The sequence below is a fragment of the Palaemon carinicauda genome, chromosome 28, assembly GCF_036898095.1.
Source record: "Palaemon carinicauda isolate YSFRI2023 chromosome 28, ASM3689809v2, whole genome shotgun sequence".
Lineage (NCBI taxonomy): Eukaryota > Metazoa > Arthropoda > Malacostraca > Decapoda > Palaemonidae > Palaemon > Palaemon carinicauda.
The window spans coordinates 70,976,149-70,999,880 of NC_090752.1; the positions used below are offsets into that span (position 1 = coordinate 70,976,149).

The window sequence follows — 23,732 nt, forward strand, 5'->3', positions numbered from 1 at the left end:
GGTTGTGCGATGGCGAGCAGCATGCGCAGGTGAATGATCGCGTGAAAGGGTGCGATGGTGATCAGCATCTGCAGGAGGGCGATCGTTCAGGGTGGTGCGATGAGGAGCAGCATGCGTAAGCGGGCAATCGTTCAGGGTTGTGCGATGGCGAGCAGCATGCGCAGGTAAATGATCGCGTGAAAGGGTGCGATGGTGATCAGCATCCGCATGAGGGCGATCGTTCAGGATTGTGCGATGAGGAGCAGCATGCGTAAGCGGGTGATCATGCAGGGTCGCGCGATGGCGATCAGCATCCGCAGTTGAGGGTTGCGCGATGGCGATCAGCATCCGCAGTTGAGGGTCGCGCGATGGCGATCAGCATCCGCAGTTGAGGGTCGCGCGATGGCGATCAGCATCCGCAGTTGAGGGTCGCGCGATGGCGATCAGCATCCGCAGTTGAGGGTCGCGCGATGGCGATCAGCATCCGCAGTTGAGGGTCGCGCGATGGCGATCAGCATCTGCAGTTCAAGGTCGCGCGATGGCGATCAGCATCTGCAGTTCAGGGTCGCGCGATGGCGATCAGCATCTGCAGTTGAGGGTCGCGCGATGGCGATCAGCATCCGCAGTTGAGCTAGTAGCTGGCGAACCATGTTCCTTCAGAAGTGTTGGAGAACGTTGGTGTGCCAGCTGTAACACACGTGGGCGATCCGGAGATCGCTGGCGAGCTGATGATCGCTGACGATCGCTGGCGAGCTGATGATCGCTGACGAGCTGACGATCGCTGACGAGCTGATGATCGCTGACGAGCAGAAGGCTACGCGTGGAAGCCTGCGCAAAGAAGAAGAGTCCTTGACCCCGACCTGAACCGAAGTTCTAGATCGCGAGGGCGAACGTGGGCGCACAGGGCACGTAACAGGAACCGCAGGGAAGATCATCTTGAAAGCGCTGACGAACAGGAGAGCGCTGACGAACAGAAGGGCGCGCAGGGAAACCCTGACACGCAAGGGAAGAACCCCCGTGGGGGCAACCCTTTGCCCCGAAGGGATCGTTGTCCGCCGGGAGACTGATGTCCGTCGGAAGACCGCTGTCCGTCGGGAAGACCGTTGTCCGTCGGGAAGACCGTTGCCCGTCGGAAGACGAGATTAGACTGCTGTCCATCTGCACCAAGACGGAAGATCGAGAAAAAGAAGTTGTAGGCTGCAAACGGAGATTCAAAAAGGCGCCTCAAGCACCCTTATAGGGAGATGAGAGGCCCTTACGACGAGGCGGACGGAGGGCCTTACGGCGAGGGAGGCCAACAGCAACAGCAACAGAAGAAACCTCCGAAGAGGAGTCTCTATGAGTGTACTCTCTCGCGAACGAAAGAGAAACACTTCGTGGAAGAGACTGGTCAGCCAGTGACCTAAAAGGGGCAATCCTCCGAAGAGGAGCTCCTGCAGTTGCCCAGCCCCTTGAGCGAAACTGCAGGTGCGACCGCTCAGCACCAAGAGCATAGTCGCACGAAAAAAAAAGGCAAGAGAAGAACCCCCCAAAAGAGGAAAAGCTCAAGCCTGGACAGGAAAAAAAACTTCCCTCGGAAGGAAAGTTATCCGCCCAAGGAGGCAAGCCTCCTGACTGTTCTAAAATGAACTGGAGAGCTGTCCGTCGACACGGGAGTACTACCAGTAGAAGGAGACACGCCCCTGACGACAATACAAGGGGGGAGGCAGCAACAGCCGAATCCCCAGGACTCAACCAGACAGCTCACACCGTTGCTATATTACAGAAACGAACTAGATCGATAACTGTAAAAAAATAAAACAAATAATATTAGTACACATTCATTCCCCCGGGAAGGCTCCCAAGAGGAATCCCGAGGAAAAGGAACAAGAATTACACAACAGGCACGTGCCCTCACAACCACTTACACTCGCGGAAGGAGAGCTGTAACCAAAACAGAATTATAACAATTATAATTATGTAACTATGTAATTATGTAATTTAAAAATGAATGAACACTAAAGAAAAAAACGAAAACCCCGAAAGGAATCGTTCTACAAGCTGAAAAATTAACAACTACAATTAGATTCATAAACTAATTGAGACAAAATGTACGGCGTAGCAACCCCACCCACACGGGAAGGAAGCTACAAGGGCGTAGTAAAACATAGTAAAAGGGTGAACGACCTTAAGAGAGAGAGAGAGAGAAAGACCGAAGTCAAACTCGATCGCAACCCATAAAATTAGGCCGTGGTGGCCTAACTGCCGAGGCCTCCACGTAGATATCGTACACTACACACACACATCTGAAAAGGAAACTTACTTATTTCTATACTCAAATATATATACAAACATGAAAACATGTTTACATATATATTGAGTAAAAGAAAAGTAAGCGATTAAGTAAAGACAAAACAGACAATGGCTGCCAAGCGAGGACCAAGACAGAGACGTCTGTCACAGTCCGAGCCAAAAGTGAAAAGTGAGTATTCACCTGTGTGTGAGGGGGAGGAGGGGTAGCTAGCTACCACTCCCCTACCCCCCCGCTAACTAGCGCGGGGGTAATACACCCTCGTTAAATTCTAATGGCTCGCCATTTCAGCTACGCTAAAAGTAATAACCCTTTGTAAATAGCGTGGTTTGTATTTCGGTTACGGAACAATTAAAGTTTTCAGGCATCCTGACATCTAAGGTCATTGATGCCGGTAACATTTAATTTATATATACAAAAGTAAAAAATGAAATAAAAAAAAAAAAATTAAAGAGTATTCAATTAAAATCATAAAAATTGAATGTCATAAAAGTTAAATATTTTTCAGAAGACCTGCTTCTGAAAGAAATCTAAAAATGCCACTTGCATGGTAGGACACATCATTTCCAAGAATCTTGGCAAGGATGAACCTGCCACCCTCACCTCGAGCCTCAAACAAATATCTATTCCGCAAGATGTTATAATTGGGGCATTCGGTCAACAAATGCCTTACTGTTAGAGGTACTAAACAGTTGTCACAATACGGTTGCTGTTGGCCCTTCAGCAGAAACTCATGTGTCAACCGAGTGTGACCAATACGGAGACGACAAAGAGACGTCTCCCATTTTCGGGGCATCATATTATACCTCCAAGGAGATATGTCATTTGTTACTTCCCTCATTTTATTGCCATCTTGACTATCCCATTGCTGTTGCCATTTATTGCAAACCAATTTCTTGATGTCAGGTAAGAAATCATTACAGGGAATGGGATATCTTCTTGGCAGCCACTCGGATGCAGCCTCCTTAGCCAGTGAATCTGCCTTCTCATTCCCGGACACACCTACATGTGCTGGAACCCAACAAAATTGAACTGTTATACCTCTCCGTCCAATAAGGAAAAGCCATTCTAAAATCTTTAAAACTAGAGGGTTATTAGAATTAAAAACTTCCATAGCTTGAAGGACACTCCTTGCATCACTAAAAATTGTAAAATTACCCTCCTTCTCCAACGCTATTTTCTCAATAGCAGTTAATATGCCATACAGTTCGGCAGTAAATATGGAAGCGGTCTGAGGAAGTGCACCTCTACAATTAAAACCATTACTATGTACTCCAAATCCAACGCCAGCATCAGATTTGGAGCCATCAGCATAGATAAAAGTTGATCCTCTATGTTCTTTAACATGTTCATTAAAAAGAGACCTGGCTTCTATGTCTGACATATTCTTCTTATCTCCAATAAAATATTCACAAAAAGATATCTCTAGTAACTTCCATGGAGGCATTGATGATACCTTGAATGGAAGTATCTTATTTCTAATTATATCAAGACTATTTAATAATCGTTTCACCCGAAAGCCATAAGGTTGAGGAGATTTTGGGTGCAACTCAAAGTATGATGCTTGTCTTACAAGGCTTGCAGTCTGAAAGGCTAGAGAGTTAGGGAGTCTTTGCAATCTAAACCAATACCGAAGAATGGAAGACATTCGGTAAAGGTCTAGAGGTAACTCTCCAGCATCAACAAGGAGACTTGGGATAGGCGAGGTTTTAAAAGCTCCAGTAGACAATCTAATACCTGCATGATGTATCGAATCTAATATTTTTAACCGGCTTGGGGTGGCTGAAGAATATACCTCACAACCATAACTAATTTTGGAAAAAATCAAGGCCTTGTATAATTTTAAAATAGTATTGCGGTCTGCCCCCCATGATGTATGGGACAATACTTTTAAGATATTCAGAGCTTCAACACATTTAGCTTTTAGCACTTTTAGGTGAGAAACCCAGGTAAGTCTACAGTCAAATATCAAACCTAAAAATTTGGTTTCCGATATACATGGTATCCGTTGACCTTTAATGTATATATCCGGGTCTGGATGTACTCCCCGGATACGACAAAAATGGACAATGGTAGTTTTACTTGTCGAGAACTTGAATCCATTCATGTCAGCCCACTGGATAATTTTATCAATAGAGAGTTGGATTTTTCTCTCAACCATTGCCATTCTAGTGCCAGCAAATGATATTGAGAGATCATCCACAAATAATGTTGAGAGAACATCCTGGGGAATGGCTGAGGATATCCCATTAATTGCTAGTGCAAAAAGGGTTACACTCAGCACACTACCCTGAGGAACTCCTTCTTCCTGGCACTTACTCTCTGATAGAGTTTCCCCCACTCTCACTTGAAAAACTCTACGTGAAAGAAATGCCTGAATAAATAGTGGCAGCTCTCCTCTCAATCCCAATTCATGAATGGTTTTAAGAATACCATATCTCCATGTGGTATCATATGCCTTTTCAAGGTCAAAAAATACTGTAACATGGTGCTGTTTGCAAGCAAAGGCTTCACAAATAGAAGACTCAAGTCGTATCAACACATCAGTCGTTGAGTGCATTTTTCGGAATCCACATTGAATCGGTGATAAAATACCTTTCTTTTCAAGGTACCATATCAGCCTTGCATTGACCATCTTCTCCATGATTTTACATAAACAAGATGTCAATGCAATAGGACGATAGTTTGCTGCTAAAAACTTATCTTTACCGGGTTTTAAAAAGGCTAAAATAATGGCTAGTTCCCAAACACTTGGGTAACTATGATCATGCCATATTCTATTAATAATGCTTAAAATAAATAGCTTTGTATTAAAATGTACATGTTTAATCATTGCATATGGAATTCCATCAGGTCCAGGGGCTGTATCGTTGCAATGAGCAAGTGCGGAATCAAATTCTCTTTCAGTGAAAGGAGGATTATACGACTTCCCTTCTTGTTGCAAAATTTAAAATTTTATTTTCTTCAGTGCTCCTATACTGGTGACCAGGGGCTCCTTCATACTTGCTGGATACATTTGAAAAATGATTAGCCAAGGCATTGCTAACTTCATTTGCTTCAGTTACATACTGGCCATTCACCTTCAACACTGGTGGTGGGTTGGGGGTGAATTTGCCAGCTATCTTTTTTACTTTTCTCCACACAGAAGATGGTGGTGTTCTACTGTTAATGGAGGAAACAAAAGACATCCATGACTGGCGCCTTGCTTCTTTCATGGCACGACAGAACTGTGCTCTACATTTCTTGTACATAATTAAATTCTCATCAGTTCGGAGTCTACGCAATCGTGTTAGAGATCTTCTTGTGGCTCTGTGGAGTGCAGTTAGTTCTGAAGACCACCACGGGACTGGTCGTCGTTTGAATAACCCTGTTGTTTTGGGAATTGAATTGACTCCTGCTGTATGAAGAGTTCCATTCAGCAGGTCTATAGCATCATCAATACTTTCAAACTGTTCTGCTCTCCCTTCGATTTTACTTAGCTCAGAAAATTTAACCCAGTCTGCCTTGTCTAGATTCCAACGTGGCGATCTTTGCAAAGGTGGACCCTTGTTGGTGTTTATAATGATTGGTGCATGATCACTAGTATGCCAATCATCTAATGTCCTCCAATCAAAATCAAGAAGGCAGTTAGAGCTTGCAATTGAAAGGTCAATGCATGACAAAGTACCTGTCTGAACATGGAAGTGCGTGGGCTCTCCTGTATTAAGGAGCCCCACATCCTCATTCTCCACAATTGATGAGATAATATTGCCCCTTGTGTTGGCCAAAACATCACCCCATAAAGGATGTCTACCATTCATATCTCCCAGTAAGAGAAAAGGTTGAGGGAGTTGTTGAATAACTTCTGCTAAATCATCATATAAAATATCATCATTTGGAGGTAAGTACAGAGAACATATTGTATATTTTCTCCCTATATCAATTTGTACAACTGCCTGCAGGGTTGTACGTATAGACATGGGTATTTGGGGAACATCTCGACGAATGTACATGAGACTTCCGCCATGGCTCCCTGCTTGTTGATTATATGGTGTTCTATAGCTAACATACTCTCGAGGACTAGGAGTGTTAGAATCAAGCATACTTTCCTGTAGACATACTATTATGGGGGAATGCTCATGAATTAGGAGCTTAAGTTCTTCATATTTCGCCCTCAAACCCTGACAGTTCCATTGCAAAATGGAGGAGAAAACTATGGATTATTTCTGGAAGACGTCTTGGGTGAGGTCTTCCCATTAGCAGTTTTTAATCTAACATTATTACTTGTAGGTTTCTTCAGAGATGGTCTTGTTATGTTGGGTTTTACGTTGGAGTTTTTCTTTGTATCTTTTTTATATATTTGTTGAGGGGGATGGTGGACCTCAACTTGAATTTCTGATTTATTTAAATTGTCTTCTGGTTGATCGCCAACATCAACAGACAAAACATCATATTTATTTGATGTCATAATTCTAGTATTTCTTATGGAAGGGGGTGAGAGAGATGGAGGTCTCTCTCTTTTACGATTAATAGGTTGCAAGTTACCAGGTTTTTGTACCTTCCCCACTACAGGTACACCTGATAACTTGGTGTCAGGTGGAATCTCCATTAAATCAGGCAAGGATATGGTCTGGGAGAGGTTAGTACTATCCTTTGTAATGGGGGACAAAGGTTTGATAGTGGTGGGCAATGTCTTTTTGTTGATACTCAATGATAAATCTTTAGGAGGAGATGTTCTTGTCTTATGCAGCACTTTATCAATAGATTGTGAATTCCTTTTTCGAGAACTACCTACAGTAGTAGGTGGGTGAGATGATTCCCGAGGAACTTTTTCTCCTGTTTTTAATGTTTTTGCATAAGTATTAGATTTATTTAATAATCTCTTGGCATGCCCCACGCTTACATGTTCAATAATTGATTTATTGAGGGCAGCCTCTTCTAACTTATAAAACTGGCAGCTCCTATCATTAGATTTATGATTAGAGTTGCAGTTTAAGCACCTTGCCTCAAGTGTACAATCCCCATGGTAAATTTTGGAGCAAGTATTACAAATTTTTTCATTATTGCAAACTTTGGAAGGATGTCCAAATTTAAAGCAATTATAACATTGCAGTGGCTTCTGCTTAAAAGGTTGAACTCTGATCCTTTCGTTTTCTATGTCTATGTGGAAAGGTACATCAGCATCCTGGAAAGTAAGAACAATCATTGATGTTCCAGGTACTTTATGTACTTTCCACACTGATAGGGGACACATGGCCAATATCTCCTCTTCAGTAAATTCATACAGATCCCTATTAAAAACCACTCCCCTTCCATAGCTAAAGTTTAGATGGGGTTTGATGTCCAATTTTATATCATCATTTACTGTCTTCAAATTAGACAGTATAACAGACTGTGTGTATGACTTGGCCTTTATCAAGAAACTTTTCTTCCCGAATCGAGATATATTTCCAGGTGCGATCGTACCTACCTTTCTCTGAAGAAATTTGCATATCTTGAAATAATTTTCCGTACCTCCTACAGATTGAGCAAGAAGCCATGGTGGTTTTGGCTTTCTTTGGGATGGTACATCTGCCTCTATATCTTTATCAGCCCAGTCTGCTGGTCTGTAGACATCCAGATCTTTAGGTGCCCCATCACACAGAGCACCCTTAACACTCATATTACCTACTTTAATATCAACAATGTTACAGCTTGCATTAAATGCTTCCTCGTGACAATTAAATGATAACCAAGATTCCCAATTATCATCTTGAAGTTTCATTCTAATTTCTTTTATTGATCCGTAACACTCAAATATTTTATGTAGCACATCATAATTAGCTTCTAAAGGGATTTGGGTAACGTGCAGGACTTTCAGTTTTCCTGTGTTGCCCAAATTACCCTTTTTCGGAATGTTTAAAGAACAGTCCTTTTTAGTTCCTACGTCGTCAACGGAGTTTTCTTTAAATGAATTGCCAGAGGTCGTCAACAGTGCCGGGGGCGAGTCAGCATATCCAGGGGAGGTGGGGTCATTCTCACAAGAATCCATCGGAATAAAGAAAAGAGAAGAGTGATTTTTTGAATAGTTTGATTTACCTGCTTGAGAACATTAAGGCATCACATGTTGGGAAGGAAATTTGCACTCTCCACTACCGGCACAGTGAGAGTATACTTCCCAGATGGTCCACTCCATACTTTACCCGAAGGATAGCATCAAAACAGATATAGAGGCACAGGTGTAAGCTGAACCCGCCTGTTAGGACTGAGACCAAGAAACTATGGAATCATCCTCCCCATATCTGTAATGACGGGCTTCCGGCCAGAAGCCGAGAGTCCTACCCCAAGCATTGGATCCCCCTGGATTCCGAAGACCCAACACTTGGAATAGTTCCGCCAAAAAGGTCCAAACCATCTTCGGGATGGCTGAGATCATCCTATACACTCACACATAGCTTTGAGCACAAAGGCCTCCCAACCGCGACACCTTTCACATTCATCAAAGCAGGCAGCAATACCGGATGCAGAAACATCCGCCCAAGTGGCAATAACAGATGTAGAAACATCCATGCCATAAAGAGAAAAAAAAAAAGATAAACATACATATACAGTGATACCTCGGTAGTCGAACGACTCTATACTCGAACAATTCGGAGTTCGACCAAAATTTTCGAGAAATTTTTGCTGCGGTGCTCGACCAAAAATTCGGTACTCGACCAGCCGAACACGTGACGACCGCATGGGCTTTGTGATGATCGCGCCATCTCGGCCACTCTCGCTTGTTCGGGAAGCATCAGTTCTCTCAAGAGCGTCACTCAGACAACGCGCGATCAGCATTCGTTGTGATTTAGTGATTTTCAGTGCTTTTAATTGCTTTTTTAGCTTTCATAATGAGTCCCAAGAAAGTAATGAGTGTTAAGGGGAAGGAGAAGAGGAAAACAGTGCGAACAACGATCGAGTTGAAGAAGGAAATTATAGCGAAATATGAGAATGGTGTACGAGTGTCCGATTTAGCGGTAGAATACGGAATGGCGAAGTCGACCATTTCTACGTTTTTAAAGCATAAAGAAATGATTAAGAAGGCGAATGTTGCAACGGGAGTTACGGCGGTAACTAAGCAAAGGCCACAAGTGATTGAGGAGATGGAAAAGTTGCTTTTAATATTTATTAAAGAAAAACAGTTGGCCGGGGAAAGTGTTAGTGAAGCGTTCATTTGTGAAAAAGCGTTGCATATCTATGAAGAATTAGTGAAGAAAAGTCCGAGTACCAGTGAAAGTGATTCATTTACATTTAAAGCGAGCAGGGGTTGGTTTGAAAAGTTTCGTAATAGAACAGGTATTCATCGTGTTACTAGGCATGGGGAGGCAGCTAGTTCGGATCAAATTGCAGCCGATAAATACGTGGGGGAATTCGATCGGTACATAAATGAACAAAATTTGATCGCACAACAAGTCTTTAATTGTGATGAGACTGGGTTATTTTGGAAGAAAATGCCAGCCAATACGTACATTACCAAGGACGAGACGAAGATGCCAGGTCACAAGCCAATGAAAGATAGGCTAACATTGTTGCTGTGTGCAAATGCAAGTGGCGATTGCAAGATCAAACCCTTGTTAGTGTACCACTCGGACAACCCCCGGGTGTTCAAACGAAATAATATTTGTAAAAGTGCACTACCAGTTATGTGGCGCTCGAACACTAAATCTTGGGTCACAAGACAATTCTTTACTGAGTGGATAAACGAAGTGTTTGCCCCCCAGGTTAAGGCTTACCTCATTGAAAAGAGCTTGCCAATGAAATGTCTTCTGGTTATGGACAATGCTCCTGCACATCCTCCAGGTCTCGAGGATGACTTGAAAGAAGAATACAGCTTTATCAAAATCAAATTCTTGCCCCCCAATACTACTCCCATACTCCAGCCCATGGACCAACAGGTCATTTCAAACTTCAAAAAACTCTATACCAAGGCCCTTTTCAGAAAGTGTTTTGAAGTGACCAGTGACACGAAGTTGACCCTAAAGGAATTCTGGAAGGAACACTTCAGCATCCTCAACTCTGTTAACATGATTGACCAAGCTTGGCGAGGTGTGACCTATAGGACATTGAACTCTGCCTGGCGTAAGCTGTGGCCATCATGTGTCACAGAGAGGGAGTTTGAAGGTTTCCAACCAGAGGCGGGTCCAAGCACTGCTACCCCTGTAATTTCTGATGACACTGATGTCGTTGAGGAAATTGTTGTCATGGGCAGGAGTTTGGGGCTTGAGGTCGACAAGGATGATATTGATGAGCTTGTAGAAAGCCATTCTACCGAGTTGACTGTGGAGGAATTGTTGCACCTGCAACAACAACAGCAGCAGGATCTGATTGTGGAGCAGGAATCTTCAGAAGAGGATGAGGTAAGGGAGGATGTTCCAAGTTCTCTCATCAATGAAATTTGTTCCAAGTGGGCAGATGTGCAGGCTTTTGCTGAAAAATACCACCCAGAAATTGCAGTAGCAAACCGGGCAGTGCATATGTTTAATGATAGTGTCATGTATCATTTTCGAAGAATACTGCAGAGGAGGAAGAAACAATTAACAATAGACCAGTTTTTCACAAAAGAAAAGAAAGCTGCTACATCAAAGCCTGTTTCTCCTCCAAAGAAGAGACAAAGAAGAGAAGAAACCCCTGAAATAGATCTGCCCACCCTTTCATTGGAGAGAGAAACAACTCCTGAAGGAGAACTACCCCGCCACATCATGGAAGGGGACTCTCCTTCCAAGCAGTAACCTCCCCCTTCCATCCTCTCCACATCCATCCCTGTATGCCATCGAACCGCTGCTCAAAGGTATGTTCACTACAGTACAGAAAATGGTTTAAAATTGTTTTATTTTAGTACAGTAAATGGTTTAAAATTGTTTTATAGGATTTTCTGACCAATTTCATACACATTTAGATAATTATTGTTGTTTAGGTACACGTTTTATTAATATTTTGGGCCTGTTCGAGTGCTTGGGAACGGAATAGAATATATACCATTATTTCTTATGGGGAAAAAAAATTCGGTACTCGAACAAATCGGAGGTCGAACACGGATCTCGAACGGATTATGGTCGAGTACCGAGGTATCACTGTATATGTAAAAATATACACATATACATATGGAAAATTTTACTCAGGGTTGGGACAGCATCATGAAAGAAAGTTTATAATATTAGGAGAAGGTTGAAGCAATATAAAGAGGAAGAAAAAGATAAGAAAGAGAGAAATTTAGATTCGAACTGGGGGAGCAATTTCCCCAAGTTCGAGAGCCCTCTTGCCCGTCACGAAGTTTCAGCACGGGAATAAAATGCCGTGCTGAAGCTCAGTGACTTCATCAAGGCATTCTCTCATTAAGAGGGTCATCTAAAGGAACCTTGTCCGATAAAAGCTGAGTCTCAAGCAAGGGAGAGACCTACCGTGGTGGCAATGCTTTACAAGCAGAGTCCACACGCACTGGTGCATTAGTAGCGGACCAGGACGCAACGTCATGTAACTGCTTGACAGTCTGTGAACTGTCAACAACTGAACTGTCAACAACAACAGGTGCGTGAGGACGCACAGCGTCCACTCGAGACTGCTTTGACTGCCTAGACTGAGCAGTCAAAACAACTCTAGAATGCGGAGGTTGACGCACAGCGTCAAAACAAGTCAACTCCGATTGTTAGCGAACGTCCTGAACATCAACAGGAGCATCAGCAAGTGGCCTAACGTCCAAATGTGGCTGAAAATCCACACGAGACCGCATCGAGTGTGGTTCTAAACAACCTGACTGACGTGACTTAGCTACGCCAACGTCAACAGGATGCACAAAGGAACGTTAGGTTGGCTGAAAGCCAGGATATCGATGAGATAAACGGCTAGACTCAACGGACTAATCGGCAGAATAGTCTTCCATAAGGGAGGCAAGCATATTCTGCATGTCTTGCCGTACAACCCATTAAGGATCAACGGAAATGGTTGCGGTAAGAGACGAGGGTAACGTCTGTGACCGCAAAACTTTGCCAACAAAAAAGACTCTCGGAGTCTGAGTTACGCTTTTGTTAGGCGGCGAGCAGTTTTCCGATGACTGCATAGGGTCAGAGCTGTCCTAATGGCTGCAACCAGGACGCTGGACCTGTCCTGAAAGGACTGACTTTCGCTTAAGGGTCTCGAAACCTTGTTTCAGGTTTCTTATGCGAAAAGCCTTCGGATGACGAGGAGAAAAACGTCTCTCTCGCCTTATGGTAGGGGAGATCTTGGTAAGATACACCCGATACCATAGAGGGAAACGTCTGTTCGCTGATCAAGGCCTCTCGAACCCATAAGTCGTACGACATTACTTCTCCCCTGGGCTTGGGAGCTTGCAAGAGGTCCCGGACTAGGTGAACGACAGGCACGAACAGACGAACCCTCGGACGCAACACTGTAACACTTTGCGCAATATCACTTTATCACTACGATTTTCTGTTTTGCACTTATTTCACTGAAATCGAAACTTTTACTGATTTCTACCTGAAGCACGCAATTCTACCCTCATCAAAAGGTAGTAAATGCGAAATCAGTCGTATAATGCAAGCACATTAATACCAGCAAAAAAACAGTAAACATCTTTTAAGATAAAAAAATTCAGTGGTTGGGGAAGAGAATAAACACTAGTTCATTCAAAACTACGTTTTCAATCTCTCACCGTACATTGCCTGGGGACGAGAATAAAACTAAAAACGTTTTATCCTTTCTCCCCGTACAGAGACTAGGGACGAGAGTAACTCGAGAACAACGTTACCCGCTGGAACGGAACGTTTTCTCTCCTCTCTCTCCCTCCGTCTCTATCTCTTTCTCTCTTGATTTCGCACCTAAGAGAAGAGCCCAATTACATTTCGTCAAAAAAACATGTTATTTGACCAAAGGAAAAAACTGAAAGGTTTTTCAGTTAAAAAGTTCCTTTAAAATAGAATTTAAAACATTTAAGCTTTGAAAGAAGAATGAACAAAACGTCAGAATCGATTTACTCTTTCTGCAAAGTGAAACCGTGATACACTCTCTCTCTATCGTAACAATAGAGCGCAAACTGCGTAGCATAAATAAACTAAACGTTAGTTCATCTTTGAAAACAGTACGAAGACTATTCAAAGAAATTCTTTCATAAAATATTTCATTTAAAAGTTTTAAATCATTAGCTCTATAAAAGCTATTTACGATTGAAAGGGCTCAACGTTGATTAACTTCGGTTTCCAAGTTAGGACCGCCTACTCTCAGGAAAGGTCGCATATAAACAAAACATTAAAATTTATTTTTATGTTTATTATAAATGGAAAGTTAATCGAAGAGGCCTAATAAAGGCGGTGAGATATAAAATATATAGAGGAAAATCTATAATTAATTTATAACGTGATAAGATAATTACTAAAAGCCTAAACACACTTCCGTCTAAGGGAAGGGTCGGCCATTTAAAAGTCAAAGAAAGTCCATACTCTCTTTGTCACCAAAAATTAAATCTATCCAAAACGAGTTCAAGATTTAAGATGAAGATAAAACACCTGCACTGCGAAAGCTCAAACCAGAATATAGTACTTCACCAAAGATGATGGGAAAAACTCTAGGTTTCAACAGCGAGTAAAGTACGTCTTGTCGACACGTCGACAGAGAGAAAATTGAGTCTTTGTTTACATGGAGTTTGGTATCTGGCCGACAGTTGGCGCTGATGGGCACACCCGCAACCTGTATAGCGATCGCTGGCGAGTTTTTTTGTACAGTTTTTTGTCTGTCGAGCAACAGAGTTGCAGCTATATATTTACCGGCTAAGTTAAATATTTAAAAATTAGGTATTGGTTGGTTAGCTGGAGAGCAGATCCAAAAACCCTTAAGCAAACACCTCTAGCAGTCTGCTATTCTACTGCAGATTATTGTTCACCAGTGTGGGAAAGATCATGCCACGCAAAGAAAGTAAATCCAGAACTTGATAGTTGGTTGAATAATCACTGACATATCAAAGGCAACACCCCTAACATCTCTTTATAGACTGGCCAGTATTGTAACACCTGAAATTCAAAAGATGCTATTACCAAAAATACCAGCAATTCCCATCCACAACTAAGAAATACTTCTCTTGGTAAAGATAAACAAAGAAGTCAGCAATCTGCACTAAAGATGCTTCAGAGAAGTACCCCTTCTATGACAGCAATTGTAGAAGATAGCCCATATTGCATGGTAGACAGCTGCAGAGAACCATTGCAGGTACCCTGACATATTCTTTCCAGTACCTCACAAACATAATTGTTGTGCAAGTGACTTCACAGACTGGTGGTACCTCTGAAAGTGTGGATGACAGAGAATTGTTCCAGGGGGAAGCTCTTTTGGAACCTTAACCAAAACAGCTAAGAAATCAGGATACCACTCTGCTTGTGGCCATCTGGAAGCAACTACTGTAGAGTCATCCCAAGTCCCAGTGTCATTAGCATTTTCGTGGATAAGTCAAAGAATCAGGTAGAATAAAAAAAGGAAGTGGCCATGTAAATGATCTCATGTGTTGGAAAACATCCTCAAGCACTGCCTATAGATCTGGAACAGAAAAAACAGTCTTCCTTAGGTCACTCTCGTTGTCAATTATCTGCACAGCAATTGGAGAGCTCTTAGTGTGTTGGAGTGTGGCCTTCATGGCAGGAATTCTAATGCCAAAAACTTGTCAATGTAGATAAGAGCCCTCCCGGATCCTGATGTGTACTCCTCAGTGATAGAGCCAGAGATGTACACACTAAACAGGATATAGTGGACTGCACTCTCAAAGGAGAGAAGAGCTATACTGTATAGCTTCTTTGGCATCATCTTGGACATTGAAAAGGATGATGCCAAAGCATTCTTGGCCTTCTTTTCCTCTTCAATTTGAATGCTTGCCACTAAACAAGAAACTACCATCTGCAATTAACCCATGGGGAGGATTGCGAATAATGATGATCCCTACAAAAGCAGTGTATACAAATTGATCAACTACTTTACCACAAACTAGTTATGATGTTCGCACTTTCCCCCATATCCTGCTTTGCCTCAATAACAACAGATGAAGCCAGCAAAGCAATCATTCAAAATTTAAAAAATAAGAGAAAGAATTAATAAACCTGGTTATAGGGTACAATCATGTCAGTAACCATTGTGGCCAAAGACAAATGTGAAGTCTTTGACACAAGTGAGAGGGGCTATTCCCCAACATTCATCACCTGTCATTAGCTACTGCGTTAACAAACTTAACGGCCACCCCAGCTTTACTAAAGACATTCCCTATTTTAACAGATGATCGGTTTGTATATGCTTAGTACCAAACTGAATCTTTTCATGCTTCTCAATTTATTCCAGGACATATATCTAGCCAGATTTTCAGTTACAAAAGAGGCGATAGATCTTTAATATCAATAACTGAATGATAGGCAGATTAATACAACACACACAAAATACAGTATGTTATAAATCAAAAGAAAATTTTAAGATATGGACAAATCAAAATAAAATAGTAAAATACTACAATGATTTAGTCTTACAATAAAAAGATCATACATTAGAAATATACAGGGAATTGGTCCTTATAATGAAACAATGACGACCAAAACTTGGGACCAGGTAGTGGTTGTAGGCTTTTGCCGATCTTAATATAATGTAAAGCCTCAGTACTGAATTAGGATTAAATCCACATGATTATAAAAGAATATAGTTTACCATTCAAACCAGAATTACACAACAAAAGATTAAGATTGTGACCATATAAGCTATATAAACTCAAGTTCAGAAGCTTACTTGCTGGTAGTAAAAGGCACTGATACCATAAGTTTGTTGTTATGTGAACAAGATAGCTCATCCTCATTCTAATAAACATTGGTGGTACGAACACTACAGTTACATCAACTACTACATTCTCTTACCAGATTCAGCAGAAAAACAAAAAAGTAACTTAGGAATGTTTCAAAAATACCCATCCCAACATATTTCCCATTTAGAAAAATTCATAAAAATCGACCACTGCTCATTACTTCATTAGAAAAGATTTCCAATAAACACATTACTCTATATTGGCATTAAAAACACAAGGCATGAAATGATGAGCAATTACCTCTCCTCCATTTCCACGTCATCGTCATCGTCTTCACCATCCGCGTTGATAACATCATCCTCATCGACTACATTTTCGTATACCATTGACATTTTATCTTTTTTTCTCAATTTACCTTTCAGAATACCTTCAATATCATCTTCTTCCTCTACACCTAAATCTGTCTGACGCATTAAGTGACGAATAATATCTTCAGCCACTGCGTTTCGGTAGACATCCAATTTTGAAACTCCCAAAACCTGCAAAAATCATTATGACATCAATTGGTATGTGTATGAATGTCTTCCTCTAGTCTTTAAACCTCAAGAAATAATGTAGTGTTCAAAATTATTATACAGTATAATGCTTGTCATGAACCCCCTGTGGTACACATTTATTAGATAGCCTAACTTTCATATATGCTATTTTTTCTATTACATGTGGTTTTCCAATGCAATTATTTACCACAAATCACCAAAATCTTAATATGCTTTCTCTACTCAGGTATTCATAAAATGCAATGATAGATCGCAATACAGTGCTGGGTGGTTCCAAGAATAGAAAATATAGGTGTTGTGATTAAAGTTATTAATACATACATACATATACCAAAGGCACTTCCCCCAATTTTGGGGGGTAGCCGACATCAACAAGAAACAAAACAAAAAAGGGGACCTCTACTCTCTACGTTCCTCCAGCCTAACCAGGGACTCAGCCGAGTTCAGCTGGTACTGCTAGGGTGCCACAGCCCAACCTCCCATATTTCCACCACAGATGAAGCTTCATACTGCTGAGTCCCCTACTGCTGCTACCTCCGCGGTCATCTAAGGCACCGGAGGAAGCAGCAGGGCCTACCGTTACTGCGTCACAATCGCTCGCCATTCATTCCTATTTCTAGCACGCTCTCTTGCCTCTCTCACATCTATCCTCCTATCACCCAGAGCTTTCTTCACACCATCCATCCACCCAAACCTTGGCCTTCCTCTTGTACTTCTCCCATCAACTCTTGCATTCATCACCTTCTTAAGCAGACAGCCATTTTCCATTCTCTCAACATGGCCAAACCACCTCAACACATTCATATCCACTCTAGCCGCTAACTCATTTCTTACACCCGTTCTCACCCTCACCACTTCGTTCCTAACCCTATCTACTCGAGATACACCAGCCATACTCCTCAGACACTTCATCTCAAACACATTCAATTTCTGTCTCTCCATCACTTTCATTCCCCACAACTCCGATCCATACATCACAGTTGGTACAATCACTTTCTCATATAGAACTCTCTTTACATCCATGCCCAACCCTCTATTTTTTACTACTCCCTTAACTGCCCCCAACACTTTGCAACCTTCATTGACTCTCTGACATACATCTGCTTCCACTCCACCAATTGCTGCAGCAACAGACCCCAAGTACTTAAACTGATCCACCTCCTCAAGTAACTCTCCATTCAACATGACATTAAACCTCGCACCACCTTCCCTTCTCGTACATCTCATAACCTTACTCTTCCCCACATTAACTCTCAACTTCCTTCTCTCACACACCCTTCCAAATTCTGTCACTAGTCGGTCAAGCTTCTCTTCTGTGTCTGCTACCAGTACAGTATCATCCGCAAACAACAACTGATTTACCTCCCATTCATGATCATTCTCGTCTACCAGTTTTAATCCTCGTCCAAGCACTCGAGCATTCACCTCTCTCACCACTCCATCAACATACAAGTTAAACAACCACGGCGACATCACACATCCGTCTCAGCCCCACTCTCACCGGAAACCAATCGCTCACTTCATTTCCTATTCTAACACATGCTTTACTACCTTTGTAGAAACTTTTCACTGCTTGCAACAACCTTCCACCAACTCCATATAACCTCATCACATTCCACATTGCTTCCCTATCAACTCTATCATATGCTTTCTCCAGATCCATAAACGCAACATACACCTCCTTACCTTTTGCTAAATATTTCTCGCATATCTGCCTAACTGTAAAAATCTGATTCATACAACCCCTACCTCTTCTAAAACCACCCTGTACTTCCAAGATTGCATTCTCTGTTTTATCCTTAATCCTATTAATCAGTACTCTACCATACACTTTTCCAACTACACTCAACAAACTAATACCTCTTGAATTACAACACTCATGCACATCTCCCTTACCTTTATATAGTGGTACAATACATGCACAGACCCAATCTACTGGTACCATTGACAACACAAAACACACATTAAACAATCTCACCAACCATTCAAGTACTGTCACACCCCCTTCCTTCAACATCTCAGCTTTCACACCATCCATACCAGATGCTTTTCCTACTCTCGTTTCATCTAGTGCTCTCCTCACTTCCTCTATTGTAATCTCTCTCTCATTCTCATCTCCCATCACTGGCACCTCAACACCTGGAACAGCAATTATATCTGCCTCCCTATCATCCTCAACATTCAGCAAACTTTCAAAATATTCCGCCCACCTTTTCCTTGCCTCCTCTCCTTTTAACAACCTTCCATTTCCATCTTTCACTGTCTCTTCAATTCTTGCGCCGGCCTCTCTTACTCTCTTCACTTCTTTCCAAAACTTCTTAATAAATATATTAAAGTTGTAAAGCTTTCGCTTCATTGCAATAATCATTATGACTCACATGAAATATACGAATACTATTGTAAGCTATAAAAGACACATATGCATTGAAGCCGCAATTTGAAGGGATTAAAGAAATGAAAAATTCAGTAAAGATTGAAATTAATTCAACGGCATATTTATGAATCACAGCCCTTCATTGGAACATAGGTGATGGTACCACACACGCCACCACAACCCTTGAACCAGCTTTGAGTGAGAAGCAATATCAACTTCAGGGGAGGCTCATAAAAATGGAAAATTCGGAGATAATTTGTATTTTTCCTTAACTAATACTAACCTGGAGTTATTTATGTGGATTACCTTTCAGCGTAACTGGAAAGTAGCCATTCATCTTTAATTTCGAGGTGGCAACCCTGCCTAACCGCGCGTGGGTAGACTGGGGGGTACCCTGCTGCCTCTATATGTACTCTCACAGCAATGAATGTTACTTTTGATTGCAGGCAGGACTTCTGTGGGACAGGTGATGGCTGGCCAATTTATATAAATAACTCCAGGTTTGATTTAGGGAAAAATTTGAATTATCTCTGAATTTGTGATTTGTTCCCATACTAACAAGCCTTCCGTTATTCATGTGGATGAGTCACTCGTAAGGTAGGTGGAAGTCCTAGTTCTGGCATGGACATTGACCTGGTTTTACCTAGTACAGTATGACTGTGGTCTAGGGAAAACTTTGACACCAGGCTAAAATATACAAAGTAAGTATAATAGCGTAATAGAGGCCTGTGCAATACATTTTAATAGAGGTTGTTGTCTTATATGAACACCTTCTGAGTTTATATAGGAAAACAAGACATATCCCATTGCTTCCCTCGAAGAAAGCAATGGGGACATGGACAGTATACAAATATGTAACTTGTACTATACTACAAAAGGGAAATGATATTTACCTGCAGAGGTTGAAGCCAGCTTGCAGAGACCCCCATGCTGCTGTAACCAAAAGGAGGGGAAGATGAATAAAGGAAAGCCAGACATTCTCTCATTTATCCCATTCTCAACCCAGGTAACCAATGACCTTAACCAACTGCTACTTGCCCATCAAGGAGCCCGAAGTATCTTAAGCCACTTATTGAGCAACCACCACAGGTTCGATAGTCAATGTATCGAGCCTCCTGTGGGTCACGCCTTTTAAAGAATGGGCGGTGAAAGTGGTCTGTCTCTTCCACACGCCTGCTTGAAGTTCTTGCAACACGGAGAAGTTGCGTTTGAATGCACAAGATGGGTTGATTCCCCTGACATCATGCGCTCTAGGTCGATGAGCCAGAGGAGGATCGGGAGCCAAGGCTCTTTTGATTACTTGGCAGATCCAGTAAGAAATCGTGTTCTTGGTGATCCTCCTCTTTACTCTGCCTGAGCTAACGAACAGAGGTGTTAGTCAGGGCCATGTTGCAGCAGTGCGTTTAAGATAGTGTCTCAATCTCCTCACTGGGCATAGTAACAACTGATCTCTGTCATTGGTTACAGAATAAACTCGCAATCAGAAAACGCCCAAATCTATGGTCCAGTAGCCCCAGATTTTGAGTCTTAGCAATAAACTCAGGGAAGGAGCTGAGTGTCCCTTCCTCCCATCCCCTTGAATGGGCGATGTCCTACAAGAGGCCATGTAATTCACCGACTCTCTTTGCCGAGGCTAAAGCGAGCAGGAACGCCGTCTTCAAAGTGAGGTTTCGGTCAGTTTCATGGTATAATGGTTCTTGGAGGTCCTTTTAAGGATCTCAAGATGCGAACCACGTTCCAAGGAAGAAGCCTAATCTCTGACTGAAGGCAAGTGATCTCATAACTCCGTATGAGTAAAGAAAGCTCCAACGAAGAGGAAAAATCCACTCCCTTCAGCTTAAAGGCTTAAGGCTGAGTGATAACCTTTCACCGCCAAAACTGAAAGGAGCTTTTCCTCCCGAAGGTATACAAGGAACTCCGCTATTACTAGAACAGTGGCATTAAGTGAAGAGATACAGTGAACCCTCGTTTATCGCGGTAGATAGGTTCCAGACGCGGGCGCGATAGGTGAAAATCCGCGAAGTAGTGACATCATATTTACCTATTTATTTAACATGTATATTCGGACTTTTAAAACCTTCCCTTGTACGTAGTACTGTTAACAAACTACCCTTTAATGTACAGAACACTTAATGCATGTACTACAGTACCCTAAACTAAAACAGGCACAAATATTAAAGGCGATTTTATATCATGCGTTTCCTAAACACCTAAAAAGCACGATAAAAAATGGCAACCAATGTTTTGTTTACGTTTATCTCTGATCATAATGAAGAAACAAACTCATTTAGTGTACTGTACACATATATGTATAGGTTAGTTTTTGCATCGATTATATTGATGTATACAGTATGTTGATTTTGTTATTACCAATGTTTTACTTAATTTTCCTTAGGACTTCCAAATGAAATGTTTTTCTTTATGACGCCGCCTGAAACGACGGCGTCATAAAGTACGCTCAGTAAACAACCACGCTCAGAACAAAGAAGGCATTTAACGCGCATGATGAAAGTGATAAATAATGATATTTACAGTAAAAGCTTTTAGAAAATATGTTATTACAAATATTATTTACCGTATCTATATAAAATCATACAGTACATACTGTACGTAGCAAAGCAGGAAAACAATTTACGAGAGAGAGAGAGAGAGAGAGAGAGAGAGAGAGAGAGAGAGAGAGAGAGAGAGAGAGAGAGAGAGAGAGAGAGAGAGAGAGAGAGAGATTGTTTTACGTACGTAAATGTAAATTTTAAACAAAAAAAATATGATAGGCTTTTAAAACCTTCCCTTTAACTTAATGCATACAGTATTAAACTATAAAACAGGCACAAATATTAAAATGTTTAAGTAAAAAATAAAGATTGTTACTGTACTCACCACGAAAGAAGTTCAAGAAAAACTTGAATGATGATGGCGATGAATTTGCTGCACAGTAGAAATGATGATGATGAAGCTGATGATGTCTTCTACTGTGCAGCCAATAATAGTATTTTACGTCTCTTCAGACGGAGGTGTCTTTTCCTGGGACACCTCTTCAACTTCTTCCTGAGACACTTCTTCAATTTCTTCTGAGGGCATTGTGATCGGAAGTTGCTGCCGCTGCTTCTTTTTTCGCAAGAGCATCCTGTAGGGAGCCATGTGTTCATCGATCTTGGTGCAGAATTGTACAGAACGAACCATATCCTCGTCCCACTCTTGCGACATTTCTTTCACCTCATTCGCAAGCTTGCAGAGCTTGGCAAGCCGTTCTAATGTTAAGACCGTTTCTTCGACATTTTCTTGGATCTCTTCCTGTGTTTCACTGTCTTCACTGCACGATTTCGTCAGGTCTTCGAGGTCTGCGGCCGCGTAACTTCTACTGTCTTTTAACATAGTATCGAGAAGCGTCACCTTCTCAGCAATCGTCATCATCTTTCGGTGCTGTTTAGGCTCACTACCAGCCTTAGTAGAAGCAGAAGGCTTGGGAGGCATTGTACAGTAGGGTTTAACAGAAAGTTCAACAAAAAGTTCAACTTAAAACAGTCACGCACAGCACAGATTAAAGCTCACAATTAACAACGTCAACACAGCGATACAGTGGGAGACAAAGTGACCGCGGAAAGAGATGCTGCGGGTTGGAGAAGCTGTCAAAACACCAATCAGAGGCTAGATTACAAAACTTGAGTTCTGATTCGTCATCTATCAGCACTTGAACCAATCACAACCCGTCTTACAGTACTATGATGCGTTGGTTACCTACTCATAGAAGATGCCCCGCGCATACTGAACGTACGTAGATTAAGTACAATACCGTAATAATAATAAATAATGATAATAATACTGTACAGTAATAATAATAATAATAATGATAATATTAATAACAATAATAATTTTAACAACAACAACAATAATAATAATAACAATAATAATAATACAGCTTTACGTACGCTATTTTACGCTCTCTCTCTCTCTCTCTCTCTCTCTCTCTCTCTCTCTCTCTCTCTCTCTCTCTCTCTCTCGTACGCTTATTCGAAATGTGATTTTTGCAACAAAGAATATTATTGGATGCAGTACTACGTACGTATACATACAAAAGATTCATGGAAAAGAAGCATATCCATTACAGTACACACCATTCTAATATGGTATGACTGCATCTGATTTGCGTTTCATGTTCGATGTAATTTTACTACGTACTGTATACAGTACTGAATTATCGTATGATCACATTCTCTTTTCGTGTTTTATTTCTTTCTGTGCTTAATTATATGTCATATGTAATGCAATGAACAATCAGTAAGAGCAGATATTACTAATTACAGTATTAATGGAATTACAGGTAACGAAATATCGTATTTGGGGTCTTCAGATATTGCGGTATTTTCGAAATTTCCGGAAAATCCGCGTTATGTATATATATATGGGTTATGGAAAAACCCCGCGAAGTGGTGAATCCGCAATTGTCGAACCGCGAAGTAGCGAGGGTTCACTGTATTCCTTTCACGACACCAACCACAGAATACTCTCCATTTTGCCTGGTATACCGAGGCTGAGGACCTACGCAAGTATCTGGACATTTGTTCTGCAACTTGTCATGAAAAGATCTTCTGAGAGAGGAGACGCTGGATAGTCTCCACACATGAAGTCAAAGCGACTGCACGGTCTTGTGGAAGATGTTCGCGTGTAGTAGTTTGAGTAGATCTGGTCATGGAGAGAGCTCTCTAGGTAGATCTACTAGAAGTTGCAGGAGGTCTGGAAAACACACTGCATGATGCCATAGCAGAGCTACAAGGGTCATCA

At 41.6% G+C, this 23,732-nt stretch overlaps 1 protein-coding gene across 1 annotated transcript in view; it reads right to left on the reverse strand.

The window, feature by feature from the left end:
• LOC137621654 (ribosomal RNA processing protein 1 homolog B-like) overlaps positions 1-23,732 on the reverse strand; it is a 127,106-nt gene that overhangs the window by 60,828 nt on the left and 42,546 nt on the right. The window contains exon 5 of the mRNA XM_068352138.1: positions 16,323-16,561. Coding sequence (XP_068208239.1) covers positions 16,323-16,561 — 239 coding nt within the window. The remainder of the gene's footprint in view (positions 1-16,322; positions 16,562-23,732) is intronic.